This window comes from Orcinus orca, chromosome 14 (genome assembly GCF_937001465.1).
Source record: "Orcinus orca chromosome 14, mOrcOrc1.1, whole genome shotgun sequence".
NCBI classification, from domain to species: domain Eukaryota; kingdom Metazoa; phylum Chordata; class Mammalia; order Artiodactyla; family Delphinidae; genus Orcinus; species Orcinus orca.
The window spans coordinates 42836378-42856118 of NC_064572.1; the positions used below are offsets into that span (position 1 = coordinate 42836378).

The window sequence follows — 19741 nt, forward strand, 5'->3', positions numbered from 1 at the left end:
GCTGAGCATGAAAAGGGCATCTAGCCTGCCTGAGACTGACACAGGTGCACAGGTGGACGTGACCTGCCCTGGGGTGGGCGGGTCTGGGAGCACCACATGCTGCTTGGGACAGTCACTTTGAGAGAAACTGGACACTGACCAGCTGTGATCTGGGTGTCCCCTTAAGGCAGCAGGCCTACGTCTGGTCTTGACTCCAGGGAATTCCTTTCCCAAGCTCGCAGAGGTAAGCATCAGGATGGTCCTACAGTATGACTTCTAGTATCGACTTATTAGAAACAATCTGACTATTGATCAAGGGAGGCCCATGAAATAAATTGTTCCATCCATGCAATGGGATACTATGTAGACGGCTGGAAAGTACTATGTACTGCATGATCCCATTAATGTAAAAATATCCTTGTAAAGTATACTTAGGTAGGTCTTTACATATAAAAGCTGAACTCCTTGTGGTTGTTATCTCTGGAGAGAGTAGGATGGGACAAGGGGGGACCTTATCATGGTGGGGGACAGCCTGGACCCAGGCTGGTTACAGGAGTGTCCCCATCTGCGCAGTGTGTCCTGCCTTCATCCCGCAGGTCCTCCTGCCCCGCACAGCCTGCCCACCCCCACCCCCTCCACCCCCCACCCCCCCAGAAGGTCTCTGGCCATGACGCAGAGCTGGATGCTGGACCTCAGAGGGAAGCCCTGCTCTGCACTGTGTCCTCCTATGGCCACACTGCTGGGCCCCACCTGCTGGGCTTCCTGCAGACACTCACTCTGGCCCAGTCACATACAGGAAAAGGAGTGAACAGGTGCCGCCTCCAGCCTGCCTCTGGGGTCCAAGCCCCGGGCCAACCCAGCAACACACAGGAGGGATGAATCCCCAAACCACGGTGCCGAGTGCCCCAGGCCAGGCCCTGCGCTCATCCCCTGTGAGTCCCTGAGGAGAGGTTCTAAAGCAGCAAACTAGCTTGTGGAGGAAGAAATCAGGGAGTAGCTGCCTCCAGGGGGTGGGGCAGGGATTGCCTGGGAAGGGAGCTGAGGGGACTTTCTGGGGGCAAATGTAATGTTCTGAGTCTTCATAGGGCTGGGGATTACACAGGTGTGTGCATTTGTCATATCATTTGTCACTCGTCAAATGATACACTTGTTTGTTGCATTTCAAGAAGAAATGCAAGAAACAAGAAATCTTTTTCTTCATTTCAAGAAGAAAAATCTTAACAAAAATTGTTTCCCAGCTAAAGAAATGTGGTGCAGTAGCCTGATGACTGTAAGCTAGTTTGAAATGCATCAAGATATAAGATGGGGACTTCCCTGATGGTGCAGTGGTTAGGAATCCACCTGCCAATGCAGGAGACAAGGGGTCGGGCCCTACTCCAAGAAGATCCCATATGCCGTGGAGCAAGTAAGCCTGTGCACCACAACACTGAGCCTGAGCTCTAGAGCCCGCAAGCCACAACTACTGAGCCCACGTGCCACAACTACTGAGCGTGAGAGCCTAAAGCCCGTGCTCCGCAACGAGAGAAGCCATGGCAATGAGAAGCCCGTGCACTGCAACGAGGAGTGGTCCCTGCTCGCCACAACTAGAGGAAGCCTGCAGCAATGGAGACCCAATGCAGTCAAAAAAAAAAAAAAAAAAAAAGAAATAAGATGAATTGATGAAAACAGAGAGTCAAGAAAGAGAGAGGAGTTAGATAAATAAATGATAAAGGAAATACGGTCAGGTATTAACTGCAGATCCAGGTAGTGGAGAGAGGGGTATCCATTGTACGTTCATTTCCACTTTGCCATAGGTTTGAAATCTTCCGTAATAAAAAGCTGGAATAAAAACAATGAATTAGGGCTTCCCTGGTGGCACAGTGGTTGAGAGTCCGCCTGCCGAAGCAGGGGACACGGGTTCATGCCCCGGTCCTGGAAGATCCCACATGCCGCGGAGCGGCTGGGCCCATGAGCCATGGCCGCTAAGCCTGCACGTCTGGAGTCTGTGATCTGCAACGGGAGAGGCCACAACAGTGAGAGGCCCACATACCGCAAAAAACAAAACAAAACAAAAAACCAATGAATTGAATGATAAAAATAAAATAACAAAGCTGTGGACACAGCCAAGCAGAAGTCATGGTTCATACTGGGTGACAAGTGCCTGACAAGAGGCAGGAATAGAGCAAGGGCTGTGAGAAGCCAGAGGGACCAGTTGATTAGGAAAGGCTTTGGCATTGAGATGCCCTGAGAATAAGGCCTAAAAGGATGGTGGGCTGGACCCTGTAAAGCTAAGGAAGGTTTTGCAGGGAGCCCAGTACCCCCAGCCCCCAGCCTCTGCAGCAGATGGGCTTAGAGCAGAGGTTGGACCTTGGAGGGTCTGGTTGTCTGGCTCAGGGGCCTCAGCTTCCATGGTCAGGCTGGGGTAGGGAAGTGGTCTTCTCTGCCCCTCAGGCCCTGTGCAGAGGATGGCTGGAGCACAGGTCTGGAGGCAGGGAAGCCAGCAGAGGCCTCTGCCTAGTCCTGGAGGGAGGCCGAGAGGCTGAAGAGGCCACGTGCCTCATGCTCCCCACTCCTGGCTTCCCCACACCCGGCCCACTGACTTATTCAGAACAACAGCCTGATGAACAGCTTCTTCTACTTTATTTGGGGCCCAGGTTCCTGCCTTGAGCTTTCCCTCCAAGTGACAGTCATGCTGTGTGGCAGCTTTTGACAAGATGACAGCAGCTGTAAAGGTCAGAGCAGCAGTGCTGGGCCACGCCTGCAGAGGGTGTGCGGTGGGCACCTGTCACCTCAGCTGGGCCACCACAGGGCGTGAATGACAATGGGCATCTTCCTCTATGGTTTGACAGGCCTGTGTATGTCTCAGGGACATAATCAGAGAAATGAAGCTGTCAGGCTACTGCACGGCTGGCACATGACACCAGAGAAGCCCTGGTTTCGTGTCTGGGGGCAGCAGAGCTCAGATATGAACACTGCTGTGTCTGACCCCATGGCCTACCGTGCTGTAGCCTTGCAGTTCAGAGCACCGCGGCCAGGCCCAGCTTCCTGGGTCTGTGTCCAGCTGCATCCAGCTGTGTGCTGTTACCAGTGGGAGCGTGTGCTTATCCACCCACCTCAGCTCCACAAATCCCAGTGATGTGGACTCACGAGCCAGCACACACAGAGCTCACTGAGAGAGAGGGCTTCTATCAGAAAAGCAACTGCACAGGATCCTCCCCACACCGATGCAGGGACCCTCCCAGAGGAGAGAAGGCAATCTTCTCAAGTTCCAGATCTCAGGGAGAGGTCAACCCCATTGAACCACTGGGTGTAGTGATAGCTGTGAGTATTTGTTGGATGCCTTTGTCAGTCTGTGTTGCTAGTATGACGCTGACCATGAACTATGTCCAATTCTTTTCTTCATCCACTGAAATAATCATATTTTTCTTCCCCATTGTGCTGATGAGGAAAATCACATTGATACTTCACATACTGAATCAGGCTTGCATTTCAGAGGTGAGCCCTAATTATTCTAGATGTATTGTGTTTTTTTTATGTTGTTGGATTCTATTTGCTAGTGTTTTGTTGAGGGTTTTTAAAATAAGGTTTTTCTTATTTCTTAATTAAACTTCTGGTTTTGAGTTTAAAAAGTATGTACACTCATCATTTTGCAATATCTTTGTGTCAAGTCATTTTGTGGCATACATCAAACTTAAACAGAGCTGTATGTCAATTACACATCAGTAACACTGGAAGAAAGGAGTAATTATACAAATACACCCCCCCAACACTTGGCATACACACCTCACATAAACATTCCCTTATATGCCCAATGTAGTCCTATGCCCACAATTTCCATACAATCATCCCACACACTCAGACATCAACACACACCACACACACTATACGCACACCCCACACATAGTGAAACCATGTGCTCACAGCACACCCACAACGCACACTGGGCACATTCACAACTCACACAAACACACACGCCTGTGTTTAAAACAGCACTCCAGCTCTTACCTCCTGTACAGACACTGGAAGGCTCCACAGCTGTAATTTCAATACAGGACTTAGTTCCGAGCTAGAATAGGGAGATGAGGGGCAGGGGCTTGAACACGGGGGCTTGGCGAGAAGCTACCCCTTCCCACTTCTCACGTCCAGCCCTCACTCACTGGCTCAATGATGTATTTAAGAGCCTTGAATCCTTGGTCCACTGCAAAGACGTGATGCGGGCTGTCTGCAATTTCCAATAACTACAGCAGAGAGGAGATGGTTGGCACACAGTCAGGGGTTGAGGACGCAGCAGGCCCCAGCCCAGGAGACAGGCTCTCGCCTCCTGCCATGCTGGGTTCCAAGGCCACACGCTGGCATCTGCTAGCAGCCCACCCTTAGGGAGTGGAAAGCTCCCCCACCCGCGCCTCTGGTGTGCAGGTTTACACAGCACTGGCTGTTCATCTGCAGTGGCTACCTGTTGTCCAGACACTTGGGGTGGGTAGAGGGCCATCCTCTCGGAGACCCTGGGACAGCTGCCTTTGAAAGATTTCCCCAACTGGGCTCGAGAGTGGCACCTGGTTACCTGTTCTGAATTACCTGGTCTTCCTCAAAGTCTTTTACACCCACACAGTATACTGTTGCTCCCATTTTCCGGGCCTTGTCAGCCTAAGAGGGAAAAAGTGTTGAGTACAATTCACAAAACAGGTGGAGCACAAAGCTGGGAAGAATGGTCTGGACTTACTTCTTCCTTAGTCATTTCAAATGGCGCTTCCTCCAGGGTTCCATCGGTCAAGGAGATAATCATAGAGGGAACCTTGCTTTCTGCAGAAGAAGCAGGGAGTGGCCTGGTCAGCAAGGCACCTGGAGTGACCTGCCTCAGGCTGCCAGGCCCACAGCTGCTCCCACACCTCCTCCTCCTGGGGAGAGGCCACCCTGACCCGAGTACCCAACACCCAGAGCGCCTAGAGGGAGAAGGGGCCTCAGCCCAGGACCCACTTGACAGACGAGGAGCCTGAGACCGGGTCAGAGTCCTTCCTAGTGGACCTTCACTATGGGCAGGTGGCACGGCCTTTGCCCTGAAAGGCAACTGCAGCTACTTCACGGGACGAGGACAAGCCTCTCAGGTGAGCGCAGGGAGGAGCAGCCGACCGACTGCACAAGACACCCCCTGGGTCAGGGGGCAGTGGGCCCTGTCCTGGGCGGCGCCGGCAGGCACTGCTGCTGGCTCTGTGGGTCCTGCTATTCAGAACTCAAGGTCAAGGTGCTTGGGCAGCAGCCCCCGCCCAGCTCCCCGCCTTTCCCCAGCAGCCCATGCATCCTTCCTGACAAGGGCTGCAACCCTACAGTCTCGATGCAGGTGGTCTGGGCCAAGTACAGCCATTTCCACTGGCGGAGGCACAGTCACAGGATGAGAGTCAACCGGAGGGAAGAGGCTCAAGGGAAAGGAGGCAGAGCCAGAGCTGTGGTGGACAAAGTGTGGGCAGCCAGGGGGACACCAAGGTCTCTGTTCCCTAAACTGAACCCCGTCTGCTCGCCATCCCTGGAAGTTCTCTTTTCTTTTTCATGCAGCCCAACCATAGGTCAAGCACTTGATACCTAGTAAGAACCCGGAATGTAATGCATGAAGCCATGTGGTTCTTGGAAGCATCCCTGGGGGTGGTTTTAATCCTCACTGCACAGAGGAGGAACCTGCAGCACAGAGAGGACAAGGGACTCGCTCCAAGGTCAGCGCTAGGATTGGCCGAGGGGGTCTGCACCAGCCCTTGCTGAGGGCCTCGCCTGGCTCTGTCCCACCTGAGCACAGTGACGCCAGCAGGCATCTTACCTCTTGAGTTAGCTCGTTGAATCTGCTCATTTGCCTGCAACAAAATGAAGGAAATTGGTGGAGGGCAGTGAGATGACCCAATAATACTCGAAGAACTTGGTAAAGCAGAATAAATTCTCAGAGCTGTAGGATCTGTACCTTTTTAAATCCTTCCTGCATGTGTGTGGCTCCACTAGGTACTATATTCTGAAGTCTGCTAAGACCATCACGAATTTCATTTCTGAAAAAAACAGTAAAGGGGGTTGATGAGGAACGAGGGTTGACTGCTGCAAAACAGATCAGCTGTCCTGGTGCCATTCTGCCCTGTGGAGACCTGCCTGGACCACAGAGGACACAAGTGGCCCTGTGGTGACCTCTCTGCCTGTGTTTTTGACACTGACTGGCCTTGGTCAACGCTTCTCTGTCCCCCATTCAGCGGGTGTGGAGGATGCTGCTTTGCTGGTCCCATGGGTAGGGCCTGGCTTTCAATGTGCTCATCTCTGTCTCAGGCATGCAGACCTCGGCGGACTCAGCAAGGGCCCTGCCTTGACCGTCCATGGTGAGGCGGGAGCACCCATGGCTGCGCACCTGTGAATCCAGCACCGCCAATGTGACTGGCGGTACTGCTGGCACCTAAGGGGTCCCTGGTGAGGGCGCATCACCTTCCAACAGGCAAGGCTGAGTTTGGAAAGGTCACTCTGCTGATACCCCTGCCCTGTCCCCTCCTCCCCTGCCACAGACTCCTGAGGTGGACTTGGTCCCTCCAAGCCACTTCCCCCTCTGGATCGGTACTAAAGGAAGCAGTCAGGATGCTCCGTTAGAGTCTAGGGCTCCTGGGCTTCATGTGCTCCTGAAGAAAGAGACCATAAGCTGGAAAAGAGGCCTGAGGCCCGTCCATGTGGGAGGAAGAGCAGGGACCCCAGGCTGCCATGGGGATGGGCTGTCGGCCTCTGTTAAAGCAGATGCAGGGGATGGGACTGGGACACACCAGGGCTGGGGCTTAGGTTCAGGCTAGTGCAGTGTGATGGGCTGAGCTGTCACAGCAAGTCTAAGGAGAACATGGTCCCTGAAGGCTGGCTCTTGCCTTGCGCAGAAGGGATTCTGCCGTGAGGTGCGATCTGAGAGCCCCAGGTCCTGCCCTGCCTGACCAAGCCCAGGAGCTGAGGAGGCTGTGACCCAGGGCCAGTGGAGGCCAAACCAGGCCCTGCCCACCCCAGCACAAACACCGTCCCCTCTTCCTGACACTTTGGGGGAGATTTCCTTTTTGTTGGCAGCACCCCCAAATATGCTGGAGCTCTCATCGCTCCCCAGCCTTTGGCCCGGGACTGAGCCTGGCCAGGCTTCACTCCTGCCTGAGCGGGCCTTCTTCTTGGGCTGCCTCCGCCCCATCCCTACTCCCAGCTCTGTGCACTAGGCTGCTTACGCCCTCATCAGGCCCTTCACTTCTTAAGATTCCACCCCGTTTTTCATTCCCCTGAGCCCACTCCCACTTCTGACACCTTCCCTTGAGGAAGGCATCGTCACCTCTACTTTCCAGAGAGGACCCCGGAGACCCTCAAGAGCCTCCCCACAGCTCCCTTGGTTCAGGCTCTGAACCCCTGCCTTGGAGGACGCAGCGGTCCTCCTGTCCCCCACGGGCAGCTCCTCCCCCAGAGGCCCCCGCCCAGCCCCTGCCTCTCTTTCTGCCACCTGCCTGACAGCCCCCCACTGACTTGCTATCTTCCACCTCAACCTCACTCAGGTCTCTCTCTCTCTGAAATGCAGAAGACAGGGACACACAAAACCATGTCTTCCCCTAGCTCACCTAACAGGAAGCACAGCCCCTGCTTCTCCTGGGAGCCAGGCATGGGGAGTGCTGTGTCCACGCACTGGCACCAATACACTCCCTGGGTTCCGATCATTTTCACCATAAGCATCGGAACCTCCCAGCTACTCAGGAGCTCCGTAGCTTCCCACCTCCAGGGCTTTGGGCACCTCGCTGGGCCCTCCTAGCGGCCCGCCTAGGATGCTGGCGTGTGATGCTTCCCTCCTGCACCCCAGCCCACACTCATGGGCTCCCTTGTCTCAGACCCACCAAGGGACCAAGCTCCCCTCCACTGAAGCTCCAGCACTTCAGCACTGCCCACCCCCGCCTCCTGGTTCTGACTGTGCCTCCCCTCTTCCCCCACTGGCCCAGAGCAGAGAGTGACACACAGAGCAGGTGCCCAACACAGGCCAGTGTTCACAAAGGGCCCACACATCTGTTCCACCAGATCCCAGGCGTCCTTGCGGTGAGCCAGTTCTCAGGAAAGGGAAGAGTGCTGAGAGGACACAGGACAGGTGGAGGGCAGGGCTTAGAGGGGGCGGAGATGGTCTAGCAGCACGGGGTCTGCCAGGGCCAGCGCAGCCAGGGGTCAGTGGGAGCCATGGGGCCGGGACTGGGGGTCAGAGTGGACGGTGAGGGGAGCCCAGGATGGCCCAGCCTGCTCCCAGTGGGAACTGTCAGCTCCCTGTGTCTCTCAACGGACCCCATCCACCAGGCCTGCCTGGGGGATTAAAGCAGTACTTACCTGTCTGAGGTGAGCTTCATGAGGGTGTGGCCCAGAGTGGAGTAGGTGATGAAGGATATTCGCAGGTTAGGGCTGGGGAGGAAGCACGTGCTCATGAGAAGGTGTACGTGACACAGGCTCAAAATTAAGCCAATGAGCAGCCAGAAAGAAGGTACATTCCAATTTCTCTGTTCCTCACCCCAACTCTTCCCCTTTGGGGTCCATTTCCCAAACCCTGGAAGCTCCTATATCTTTAGTGAAGGATTTTAGGAATCTTGGTGAACGAGGCCTGTGGAGATGTGGTGTCTTCCTGGAAGAAAGTGCCAGGATGGCATCCTGCCCCAGCCCTATGCTCCCAACACGCCCCCCGCCCCAAACACACACACACACACGCACACACCAGGAGACAGACACCTATGCCCGTGGCATGAGGGCCTCCCAGCTGGCTTCTCCTCTTCTATAAAATTCTTTGTACCTTCACTCCTCTTCCTCCCTTCATAGCCCCTGCCTTGTCTCTTTGTACCTTCACTCCTCTTCCTCCCTTCACAGCCCTCCCTGCCTTGTCTCTTCTCATCTAGAAAAATCATTCTCTTTCTTGGTAGCTACTCATATACATCCCTCCCTTTCTTCTCCCTGGCCACTGCCTTTTGGTTCATTGACCCTCATTATCTTTTAGCTAAATTGCTACAATACGTTCATGGATAAGCTCCCTACTGCTCCTCGTTATTGTTACAAAACATTTTACCCACAATATCAGACTTTCCTTCCTGGGACACAACCTTGATCATGTCAGACCCCTGACCAAGAGTCATCTATAGCTCCCTATTGTTCATAGCAGGAAATACAAGTCCCTTGGCCTGGCATTATAAGCCCTGAGGACCTTGGTCCAAATCTGTCCTGTCCAGCCTCATCTCCTAGCCTTCTCCTGAGTTAACCCTACTCTCCAGCTGAACAGACCACTCACTGCACAAGAAGTCTCCTTGATGGTTCCCGTTACCCTGTCTTTCCCCATTCTTCAAGACCCAGTTCACAATTACACACCCTCTGAGAGACCACCCTTGACTTTTTCCTAAGAATTCTTGCTTTTTCCTTTTAATTTGCCTTGTAAGTCCTTCGCCCTTTTCTTTTGGCCCTTGGCACCATTTAACCTGGTGTTTAGTTATCGTGTTACTGGTTTGCCTGTTTCCTCATCTATGAGGTCCTCAAGGGCAGACTGTGTCCCCTACAATATGGCCCAACTTCCAGGTAGGAGCCAGGAAAGCTGCTGAGACCTGATGGAACCAGTGTTATCTCTTCTGCTTCAGAACACCCCCCTGGGCTCTGTGCTCCTGACCCGAGGGGCTCCCATGGCCACTGAGTCTAAACAGCTGTGTACTCTGCCTGGGAGGGGTAAATACCCTGAAACTTGGAGAAGTCGTACTTGTCATACTTCTTGACCAAATCTTCCACAAAGGCGTAAACGTCCATCCAGTTGTTGTTCACACTGCCTGACCTGAAAATGAAGAAGACCTGAGTCAGACAGATGAGGTGCATCTATTGTGTGGGCAGAATTTCTGTCTCCTCAGCTTCCAGCAGACCCTTTAGCAACTCCCCCCGCCCCCCCCCCCCCCCGCGCCCACCAATGTAGCTGAAGGCTGCCACACTCCCTCAGAGACCTCAGTGGGTCACCGTGGTGATGACTTCATCAGTGTGAGTGTGGGAAGGGTGACCAACCAGACCTGTGTGCTTGGGACTCAGGAACTTTTAGGGATGAGGGACTTCTGGTGGCAAACTAGGATGGCTGGGCAGGCTTGGTGGAGCTGTTCCACAGGAAATGATGTAGAATGCATTGGTTGGAAAAGCCTCCAGTGATTCTGATATGACTCTTTTGGTCCCTCAATTCCCCTTGGCAATAAACCACTCCTAGCTCTCTACTCTTCTCCTGCCCCTTGAAAAGGTGTGGGGGTGGGCAGGGGTCAGGGCTCTCTGGCACACCATTCCCACAAAAGGCTCTTAGTTGGTCCTAGCATTCATTCTGCATCCTCTAGGCTGCATCTAAATCTCTCAACAAATAGTGATGAAAATAAGAATAGATTCTTTTAACATTATCAAGATTATCATTCATTGAGATGTATGTACCAGGCACTTTACATACATGATTTCCAATTCCAGAACAACCCCATAATATCAGCATTATTTTCATTTTCATTATTTTCATTTTCATAAGAAAGTTGAGGCTCTCACAAGTCATGGAATTTTCCACAATTTCCATAGCTAACATGGATCTGAATCCAGATCTCGCCTCAAAACCCATGCTCTACCCATTGCACTGGGCAGATGTGTGTGACACGGTTATGTCCAACATTTGCTGGGTAGCAAACACTAGACTCTGACAACTCCCACAATATAAACTTTCTATCAGAAGCTTCCATGCTAAAGTGCAAGACAACTTTTTAAACTAATGGTAACACCTGAAACTAATAAAATATTTTAAGTCAACTATACTTCAGTTAAAAAATAGAACTATGTACTCAACTCAAAAAAAGAGAACACATCAAAATAATTATACACCATGTCCTAATGAGATTTATCCTTGGAATGTGAGCATGGTTCAACACATGCAAATTAAAAAGTGGGACACACTACATTAATAGAATGAAAGATAACAGTCCAGATGATCATCTCAACAGATGCATAAAAAGCATTTGACAAATTACAACAACACTTCATGCTAAAAACTTCAAACAGATTGGGTATAGAAGGAACAGACCGCAACACAATTAAGGCCATATACAACAAACCCACAGTTACCATTACACTCGATGGTGGGAAGTTGAAAGCTCTGCTTCTAAGATCAGGAACAAGACAAGGATGTCCACTCTTGCCACTACTATTCAACATAGTATTGAAAGTCCTAGCCATGGCAATCAGAGAATAAAAAGAAATAAAAGGGATACAAACTGGAAAAGAAATAAAACTGTCACTGCAGACGACATGATACTATACATAGAAAATCCTAAAGATGCCACCACAAAACAACTAGAACTAATCAATGAATTTGGTAAGGTTGCAGGATACAAAATTAATGCACAGAAATCTCTTGCATTCCTGTACACTAACAACAAAAGATCAGAAAGAGAAATTAAAGAAACAATCTCATTTGCCATCGCAGCTCAATATCACAAAAACAAACAACCCAATCCAAAAATGGGCAGAAGACCTAAATAGACATTTCTCCAAGGAAGACATACAGATGGCTAACAGATACATGAAAAGATGCTCAACATCGCTAATCAATAGGGAAATGCGAATCAAAACCACAGTGAGGTATCACCTCACATGGGTCAGAATGGCCATCATCAAAAAATAAATGCTGGAGAAGGTGTGGAGAAAAGGGAACCCTCTTGCACTGGTGGGAATGTAAATTGATACAGTATGGACGTTCCTTAAAAAACTAAAAATAGAACTACTATATGACCCAGCAATCCCACTACTGGGCACATACCCTGAGAAAACAATAATTCAAAAAGATACATGTACCACAATGTTCATTGCAGCACTATTTACAATAGCCAGGACACGGAAGCAACCTAAATGTCCATCAACAGATGAATGGATAAAGAAAATGTGGTACATATATACAATGGAGTATTACTCAGCCATAAAAAGGAACGAAACTGAGTTATTTGTAGTGAGGCAGATGGACCTAGAATCTGTCGTACAGAGTGAAGTAAGTGAGAAACAGAAAAACAAATACCGTATGCTAACGCATATATATGGGATTTAAAAAAGCGGTACTGATGAACCTAATGGACATCAGTACATTTAATAAATGTACTGGACAGGAATAAAGATGCAGACGTAGAGAACGGACTTGAGGGCACGGGGATGGGAAGGGGAAGCAGGGATGAAGTGAGAGAGTAGCATTGACATATATACACTACTAAATGTAAAATGGATGGCTAGTGGGAAGCTTCTGCATAGCACAGGGAGACCAGCTCGGTGTTTTGTGACGACCTAGAGGGATGGGGTAGGGAGGGTGGGAGGGAAGCTCAGGAGGGAGGGGATATGGGGATATATGTATACATATAGCTGATTCACTTTGTTGTACAGTAGAAACTAACAAAACATTGTAAAGCATTTGTACGCCAATAAAGATGTGAAAAAAACAACAACACAATGAGATACATCTCACACCTGTTAGAATGGCTATAATTAAGAAGACAAGAGATAACAAGCATTGGTGAGGACACACAGAAAAAGGAAACTTTTACACTGTTGATGGGAATGTAAATTGCTTTAGCCACTATGGAAAACAGTATGGAGGTTCCTGAGAAAATTAAATATAGAATTTCCACATGACCCAGCAATCCCACTTCTGGGTATATATCTAAAGGGAATGAAAACAGGATATTGAAGAGATATATGCACTTCCGTGTTTATTGCAGCATTATTCACAACAGCCAAGATATAGACACAACCTAAGTGCTCATCAACAGATGAGTAGATAAAGAAGATGTTGTATGTATATACAATGGAATATAATTCAGCCATAAGAAAGGCCATCCTGCCATTTGTGGCAACATTGATGGACTTTTCACTAAGTAAGATAAGTCAGACAGAGAAAGACAAATACTCTATGATATCACTTATATGTGAATCTAAAAAACCCAACTCGTCACAACAGAGTAAAATGGTGGTTACCAGGGGCTTGGGGGAATAAGAAGTGTTGTTTAAGGGTACAAACTTGCAAATAGTTGACAAATAAATCTTGGATATCTAATGCACAGTTTAGTGAACACAGACAACAATATTTTATTTTAATCATCAAATTTTCTAAGAGACTAGATCTTAATTATTCCAACCACAAAAAAAGAAATAATAGTTATATGATGTGATAGAGGTGCTATCTAAATTTATTTGACATATGTCAAATATATTTGAATACAAATAATGATTTTTAAAAAGAAAGAAAAAGAAAATCAGGGAAATTAACATATATATATAATATATATATCATACATGAGAATATTAACTTGTAACCATGAATACCCAGGTAACTGTAAAGAAAATATCTATAATAGATATTGAAAATAGCTTCACACAAAGGAAGTGAAAAGGTAACCAAAACCTGTCGCTACAAAAAAAAAAAAATCAACTAAATTCAAAGGAAGGTAGAAATGGAGAAAATTAGGGAGAAAAAAGCTAGAAGACATGTAGAAAACAAATAGCAAAGTGTCCGATGTAAGTCCTTCCCTATCAGTAATTACTTTAAATGTACATGGATTAAACTCTCCAATCAAAAGGTACAGATTGCCAGAATGGATCAAAAAAGATGCAACCATATGATGTCTACAAGAGACTCACTTTCAATGCTAAGACACCAGGAGGCTGAAAATGAAAGGATGAAAAGAGATATTCCAAGTAAAGAGAAACCTAAACAGAGCTGGGATGACTATAATTAACAAACTAGACTTTACATATAAAACTGTTATAAAAGACAAAGAAAGACATTATATAATTACAGGAGGGTCATTTCACTGAGAAGACAAAACAATTATAAACAGATAAGAACCAAATATCAGAGAAGCAAAATTTAGGAAGCAAACATTGACAGACTTAAGGGAGAAACAGACAGTTCTACAGTAATAGTTAGAAACTTCAAAATCCCACTTTCAGTAATAGAACAATCAGACAGAATATAAGAAAATAGAGAAATAAGGGAATAGAGGATGTGAACATCATCATAAGCCAACTGTACCTAACAGATATGTACAGAACACTCTTCTCCCAAACAGTAGAATACACATTTTTCTCAAGTGCATGTGAAATGTTCTCCAGGATAGAGTACCTGTTAGACCACAAAGCATTTCTTTAAAATTTTTAAATGATGGAAATCACCCCAAAACTTAAAATCATTTCCAACTGCAATGAAATAAAGCTATAAGTCAATAGCAGAAAATAATCTGGAAATTCACAAATATGTGGAAATTAAACAATACCCTTTTAATCAGCAAATTGGTCAAAGAGGAAATCACAGAGAAATTAGAAAATACCAGGAGACAACTGAAAATGAAAACACAACATACCAAAATATACAGTGAAAGTAGAATTGAGAGGGAACTTTGTAGCTGTAGACAAATACATTAAAAAGGAAGAAAAATCTCAAATCTGTACACTAACTTTACAGCTTATGGAACTGGAAAAAGAAATGAAAACTAACCCAAAGTAGCAGAAGGGAAGAAATAATAAAGATTATAACAGAGATAAATAAAATATAGAATAGACAGAGAAATACCAGTGAAATTAAAAATTGGTATGTTGAAAAGATCAACAAAATTGACAAACCTTTATATCCATTGATTTAAATAAAAGAGAGATGACTCAAATTAATGAAATCAGAAAATGAAGTGGGGGCTTCCCTGGTGGCACAGTGGTTGATAGTCCGCCTGCCGATGCAGGGGACACGGGTTCGTGCCCCGGTCTGGGAAGATCCCACATGCCGTGGAGCAGCTGGGCCCGTGAGCCATGGCCGCTGAGCCTGTGCGTCCAGAGCCTGTGCTCCGCAACGGGAGAGGCCACAACAGTGAGAGGCCCACGTACCGCAAAAAAAAAAAAAAAAAGAGAATGAAGTGGGACACTACTACTGATTTTATACAAATAAAAAGGATTATAAGGGAACACTGCAACTTGTAAGCCAGCAAAATAGATAACCTAGATGAAATTAGCAAATTCCAAGAAACACACTTACCTGCCCAAACTGTATCATGAGGAAACAAAAGCTGAATAGACCTATAACTAGTAAAGAGATTGAATCAGTAATCAATAATCTCCCAACAGAGAAAAGTCCAGGACCAGATGGTTTCACAGATTAATTCTACTAATCATTTAAAGAGGAATTAACACTAATCCTTCTCCAAATCTTCCAAAAAACTGAAGTGGAGGGAACACTTTCAAACGTATTTTATGAGGCTGGCATTACCCTGACACCAAAGCCAGACAAACACTTCAAGAAGAGTACAGACTAATATTTCATATGGATATAAACTCAAAAATCCTCAACAAAAAAAATCTAGCAGCATCTGAAAAGGTAGGATTTATTTCCACAATACAAAGATGGTTCAACATGTAAAAATCAAACAATGTAATTAATAAAATTAATATATCAGAGAAACCAAACTATGTGATCATTTCAACTGATGTAGAATCACTTGATAAAATCTAAAATCCCTTCTTCATAAAAACACTCATATTGGGAATAGAGAAAAATTCTATGAAAAACATGATAAAGGCTAAACAGCTAACATACCAATGGTGAAGACTAAAAGCTTTTCCCCAAAGATGAAGAGTAGTACAAGGATGCCCGCTTTCATCACTTCTATTCAACATAGCATTGGAAGTTATAGCTAGAGCAACTAGGCAAGAAAGAGAAATAAAGGCATCCAAATTGAAAAATAAGGAAAAAAGATGTTAACATCTCTGTTCTTGGATAATATAATCTTACATGTAAAAACCCCCAAAGATTTCACAAAAAATGTTTGAGTTAATAAGGAAACTCAGCAAAGTTATAGGATACAAAATCAATGTATAAAAATCAGTTATATTTCTATATACTAATAATGAACATTCCAAGAAGGAAATTAAGAAAACAATTCCATTTACAATATCATCAAACAGAATAAAATACTCAAGAATTAATTTAATCAATGAGGCAAAAGACCAGTACATTGAAAACTAGAATACATTGCTGAAAGAAAATTTAAAATATGTGAATCATTGTTAAAACATAAGGAAAATCATAAAGTTTTCTATGGCAAGACAATCAGACTAAGTCAGAATTGAAACATGCACGACATGCCCCCATTTGTGATGGACCTCTCCCAAATATTCATTGTGCTTCTGCATTATGCATTAACCAGACCTCCTCAAGGCACCCTAAAATTCATATGGAATCTCAGGGGATTCAAATAGCTATAAGCAAAATCTTGAATAAGAACAAAGTTGGCAGATTCATATTTTCTGGTTTCAAAATTTAATACAAAGCTATTGTATTAATAGCTTGACCAAAACAGTGTGGTACTGGCATAAGGACAGACATATAGAACAATGGAATAAAATGGAGAGCCCAGAAATAAACCCTCGTATATGTATTCAATTGGTTTTTGACAAGGGTACCACCAAGACTATCCAGTGTGGGAAATGACAGTATTTTCAACAAATGATTCTAGGAAAACTAGATGTCTACACGCAAAAGAATGCAGTTAGATTCTTATCTTACACCTACATAGTATATACAAAAATTAACTCAAAATGGATCAAAGACCTAAATGTAAAGGTTAAAACTAATAAACTTATAAAAAAACATAGGGGAAAAGCTTTATCACATTGGATTTTGTAATGGTTTTTAGATATGACACCAAAAGCACAGACAATAAAGAAAAAAGAGATAAACCAAACTTCATCAAAAGTAAAAACTTTTGTACAAAGGATACCATGAAAAAAAATGAAAAGAGAGGGGCTTCCCTGGTGGTCCAATGGTTAAGAATCCGCCTTCCAAAGCAGGGGACACGGGTTTGATCCCTGGTTGGGGAACTAAGATCCCACATGCTGTGGGGCAGCTAAGACCGTGAGCCACAACTACTGAGCCCGTGCACTCTAGAGCCTGCGTGCCACAACTAGAGAGTCCATGTGCCACAACTACTGAGCCTGCACACTCTGGAGCCCACGAGCCATAACTAGAGAGAAGGCTGCGTGCTGCAACTAGAGAAGCCTGCACACCTCAACGAAGAGCCCGCATGCTGCAACTAAGACCAGATGCAGCCAAATAAATAAATAAATATTAAAAAAGAAAAGATAACCTACAGAACGAAAGAACAATTGCAAATCATATATCTGATAAGAAATTGATATCCAGAATACATAAGAACTCCTACAACTCAACAACCAAAACCAAACAACCCAATTCAAAGATGTTAACATCTTTTTTACGGCTACACCAGCTATGTCAGAGGGATCAGTGCTGCCTCCCAGCACTTAAGAAGCCAAAGGAGGCAGGAGGTGGGGGAGGGGGGTGGGTGAGAGGGGTGGGAAGTGGGGACAACCTGGCTCAGGAAGCCATTTCTCTGGTGCCTTTCTAGTCCCCCTACCTCACACCCTTCTTGGAGGAGAGGAAAGGGGAGCATCCTTCCACTATTTAATGTTTTGCAGCAAACTAACTTTGATTGACATTGAGCAAATCATTTAGTACTCCCAGCCTCAGTTTCATCTCCTTAAAGTAGGGATATAGAACCTACTTCCTCAAGCTCTTGGTTGTTCTTAGTGTTCAGCACATCCCTGAAACATAATAAGTGATCCACCTGTCCCCAGAGCCCTTCCCCATCCATCCTGGGGCTGTGCTGTGCCCACACTGGGCTTGACTGCAGACAGCAGGGGTGTGGGCAGTGGCACTGTAACAGGATGGCAGCTGACAGGACCCTTTGGACTCACTGCCACTCTCTGGAAAGACTGACCCAAAGAGGCTGTCATCCCCCTACAATGCCCATACATCCCCAACCCCAATGCCCAAGAGGGGAATCACTACCACCCTGGGCAACAAGATGTGCCCAGGGCATCTCAGAATTCCTGCCACTGAACCGTGAGGAGGGAATTTCTCTTCTAGCAAGCAGGGTGCTCCCACCTCTACTGCCTCTGCTTAGAAGCTAGTGGGCTGGGGCACACATCCCCCCCAGTCATCAGTCTCCACAGAGAATAAGAGGAATCAGAGGAAGTACAAACTGGGATGCTGGAATTAGGGAAACACAGGAAGCCTGGGTTCTGTCACCCCCACCAGCCTCTGGGCTACTTCACCCAAACTCTGGGAGCCTGCTCCCCTTTCCAGGAGATTGCATATGCAAATACTTTCCCTGCTTTATATCCCAGTATTGTTTTGAGGATGGCAGATGTGCAGTAACGGGCTTTGGGGACCATAAAGTGCTTCAGTGATATTGGGAGTCAAACCACTGTTATTACCGAATAAGTAAAATTTATCCTCAGTTCCATAGAGGAGTTGAAAATGGAACCAAGGCAATCTCTCCAGTCTGAAGACCAGCCCATCCCTTTCCTTCCTTGAGGGCCAGAAGGTACCTAATGCACAGCCCAGGTTTCCCAAAGCCACGTGCAGAAAGACCAAAGCGTTCAGAAAGTGCACACAAACTGTAATGTGGATCTCTAAGTAGTCAAAGAAAGAAGCAAAACATTTAGAACCAGCAAAGCAAAGGACTTTCTAAGCAGTGACACCAGGAGAATGCCTAACAGATGACACGGCAATCTCTCTGGGGCCCAGGAAAAATAGAGGTCATTTGGTTAAAAACAAAACAAAACAAAAAACACAACCCCAAACCCAAAGTGAGCTTCTCCCAAGGGCTGAGAAGATAGCGCTTAGCAATCACCTGCCCCTCCAGCTGTTTAAGGGGCGTGCAGGCCACAGGTCCTAGACAAGCTGATGGAGAGACTGACAACCATCCAGAAACCTATGGTGGCCATTTTTCCTTTCCCAAAGAAAAAGTCCCAGGAAACGAATGCCCGGGTCACTCCCTCTGCCTCAGGACAAGGAGGGAGGCCACAGAGGTCTCACCAAGACTACTCCACCCTCTCCCCTCACAGAAGCTGGCATCTGTTTAAGCCACGTCTTGCCCACACTGACATCAGAGACAGCAGTACTACCACCAATGGCGCCGTCAGGGGCAGGAGGGCCACTCACATGTCCAAGATGAAGTAGAGGTCAAAAGAGCTCTGGCAGGAGTTCTCGTCTTTTGCCCGTCTCTTCCGGGTCCAGGTGCTGGGGCCGCGGAGGTGGTGGAAGGTTCCCGCGTCCTGGATGAGGTGGCGGTAGAGGTTCCCCCAGTCCAGACTGAGGTGATGGAGGTCCTTCCAGCCTGGACCGTCGTGCTGGAAGCTCCCCGCGCTCAGCAGCGGCGGCGGCAGCACCAGCAGCAGGAAGAGCGTGGGCCCCGGCACGCCAGACCCGCTGCTTCCCATTTTTTTTGGCTACCCCTGCGGCCCCCCTGGACGCCGGCCACTCAGGCCACCTGAGGCGCCGGCCTCTGCTGTGTCTGCGCGTTCCCAGGGTCCTTGGCCCCTCTAGCCCTTTCCCCAAAGCTGTGAGCCTCCCCCGGTACCTGCCCTGAGGGCAGAAGACACAAAGATGGCTGGCCTTGGGGGCTGGCCTTCGGGGCTGGCCCTTCTCCCACCCCAAGGGGGCAGAATTCCCTGTGATGTCCCTTATGATGGACAGGAAGGTTGGCATGGTGACTTTGTGACATGCAGCTCTGCTCAGTGTCCTGCCTGTTGACAATCCCAGGGGGGAGTCAGGGGCTCTTTGGAGGGGCAGTAAGATGAGGCCTCCGTTTGTTCCTCATCCCAGACCCTCTCAGGTGGCCATTAAAATCCTGGAGAAATCCTGCCTTTTTGTCAGCTGAAAGAGGGCAGCTGAGGTGGCTTAGATGAGGACATCGCT

General features: G+C 47.4%; 1 protein-coding gene across 1 annotated transcript in view; it reads right to left on the minus strand.

Moving 5' to 3' along the window:
- The window catches only part of LOC105748936 (ANTXR like), a 37942-nt gene extending 18520 nt beyond the window's left edge, over window positions 1-19422 (minus strand). The window contains exons 1-9 of the mRNA XM_049696879.1: window positions 18986-19422; window positions 9689-9760; window positions 8290-8361; window positions 5900-5981; window positions 5762-5795; window positions 4679-4758; window positions 4534-4602; window positions 4116-4196; window positions 3964-4024 (exon numbers count right to left, since the gene is read on the minus strand). Coding sequence (XP_049552836.1) covers window positions 3964-4024; window positions 4116-4196; window positions 4534-4602; window positions 4679-4758; window positions 5762-5795; window positions 5900-5981; window positions 8290-8361; window positions 9689-9760; window positions 18986-19263 — 829 coding nt within the window. The 5' untranslated portion in view covers window positions 19264-19422. The remainder of the gene's footprint in view (window positions 1-3963; window positions 4025-4115; window positions 4197-4533; window positions 4603-4678; window positions 4759-5761; window positions 5796-5899; window positions 5982-8289; window positions 8362-9688; window positions 9761-18985) is intronic.
- Between the last annotated feature and the right edge of the window lie 319 nt (window positions 19423-19741).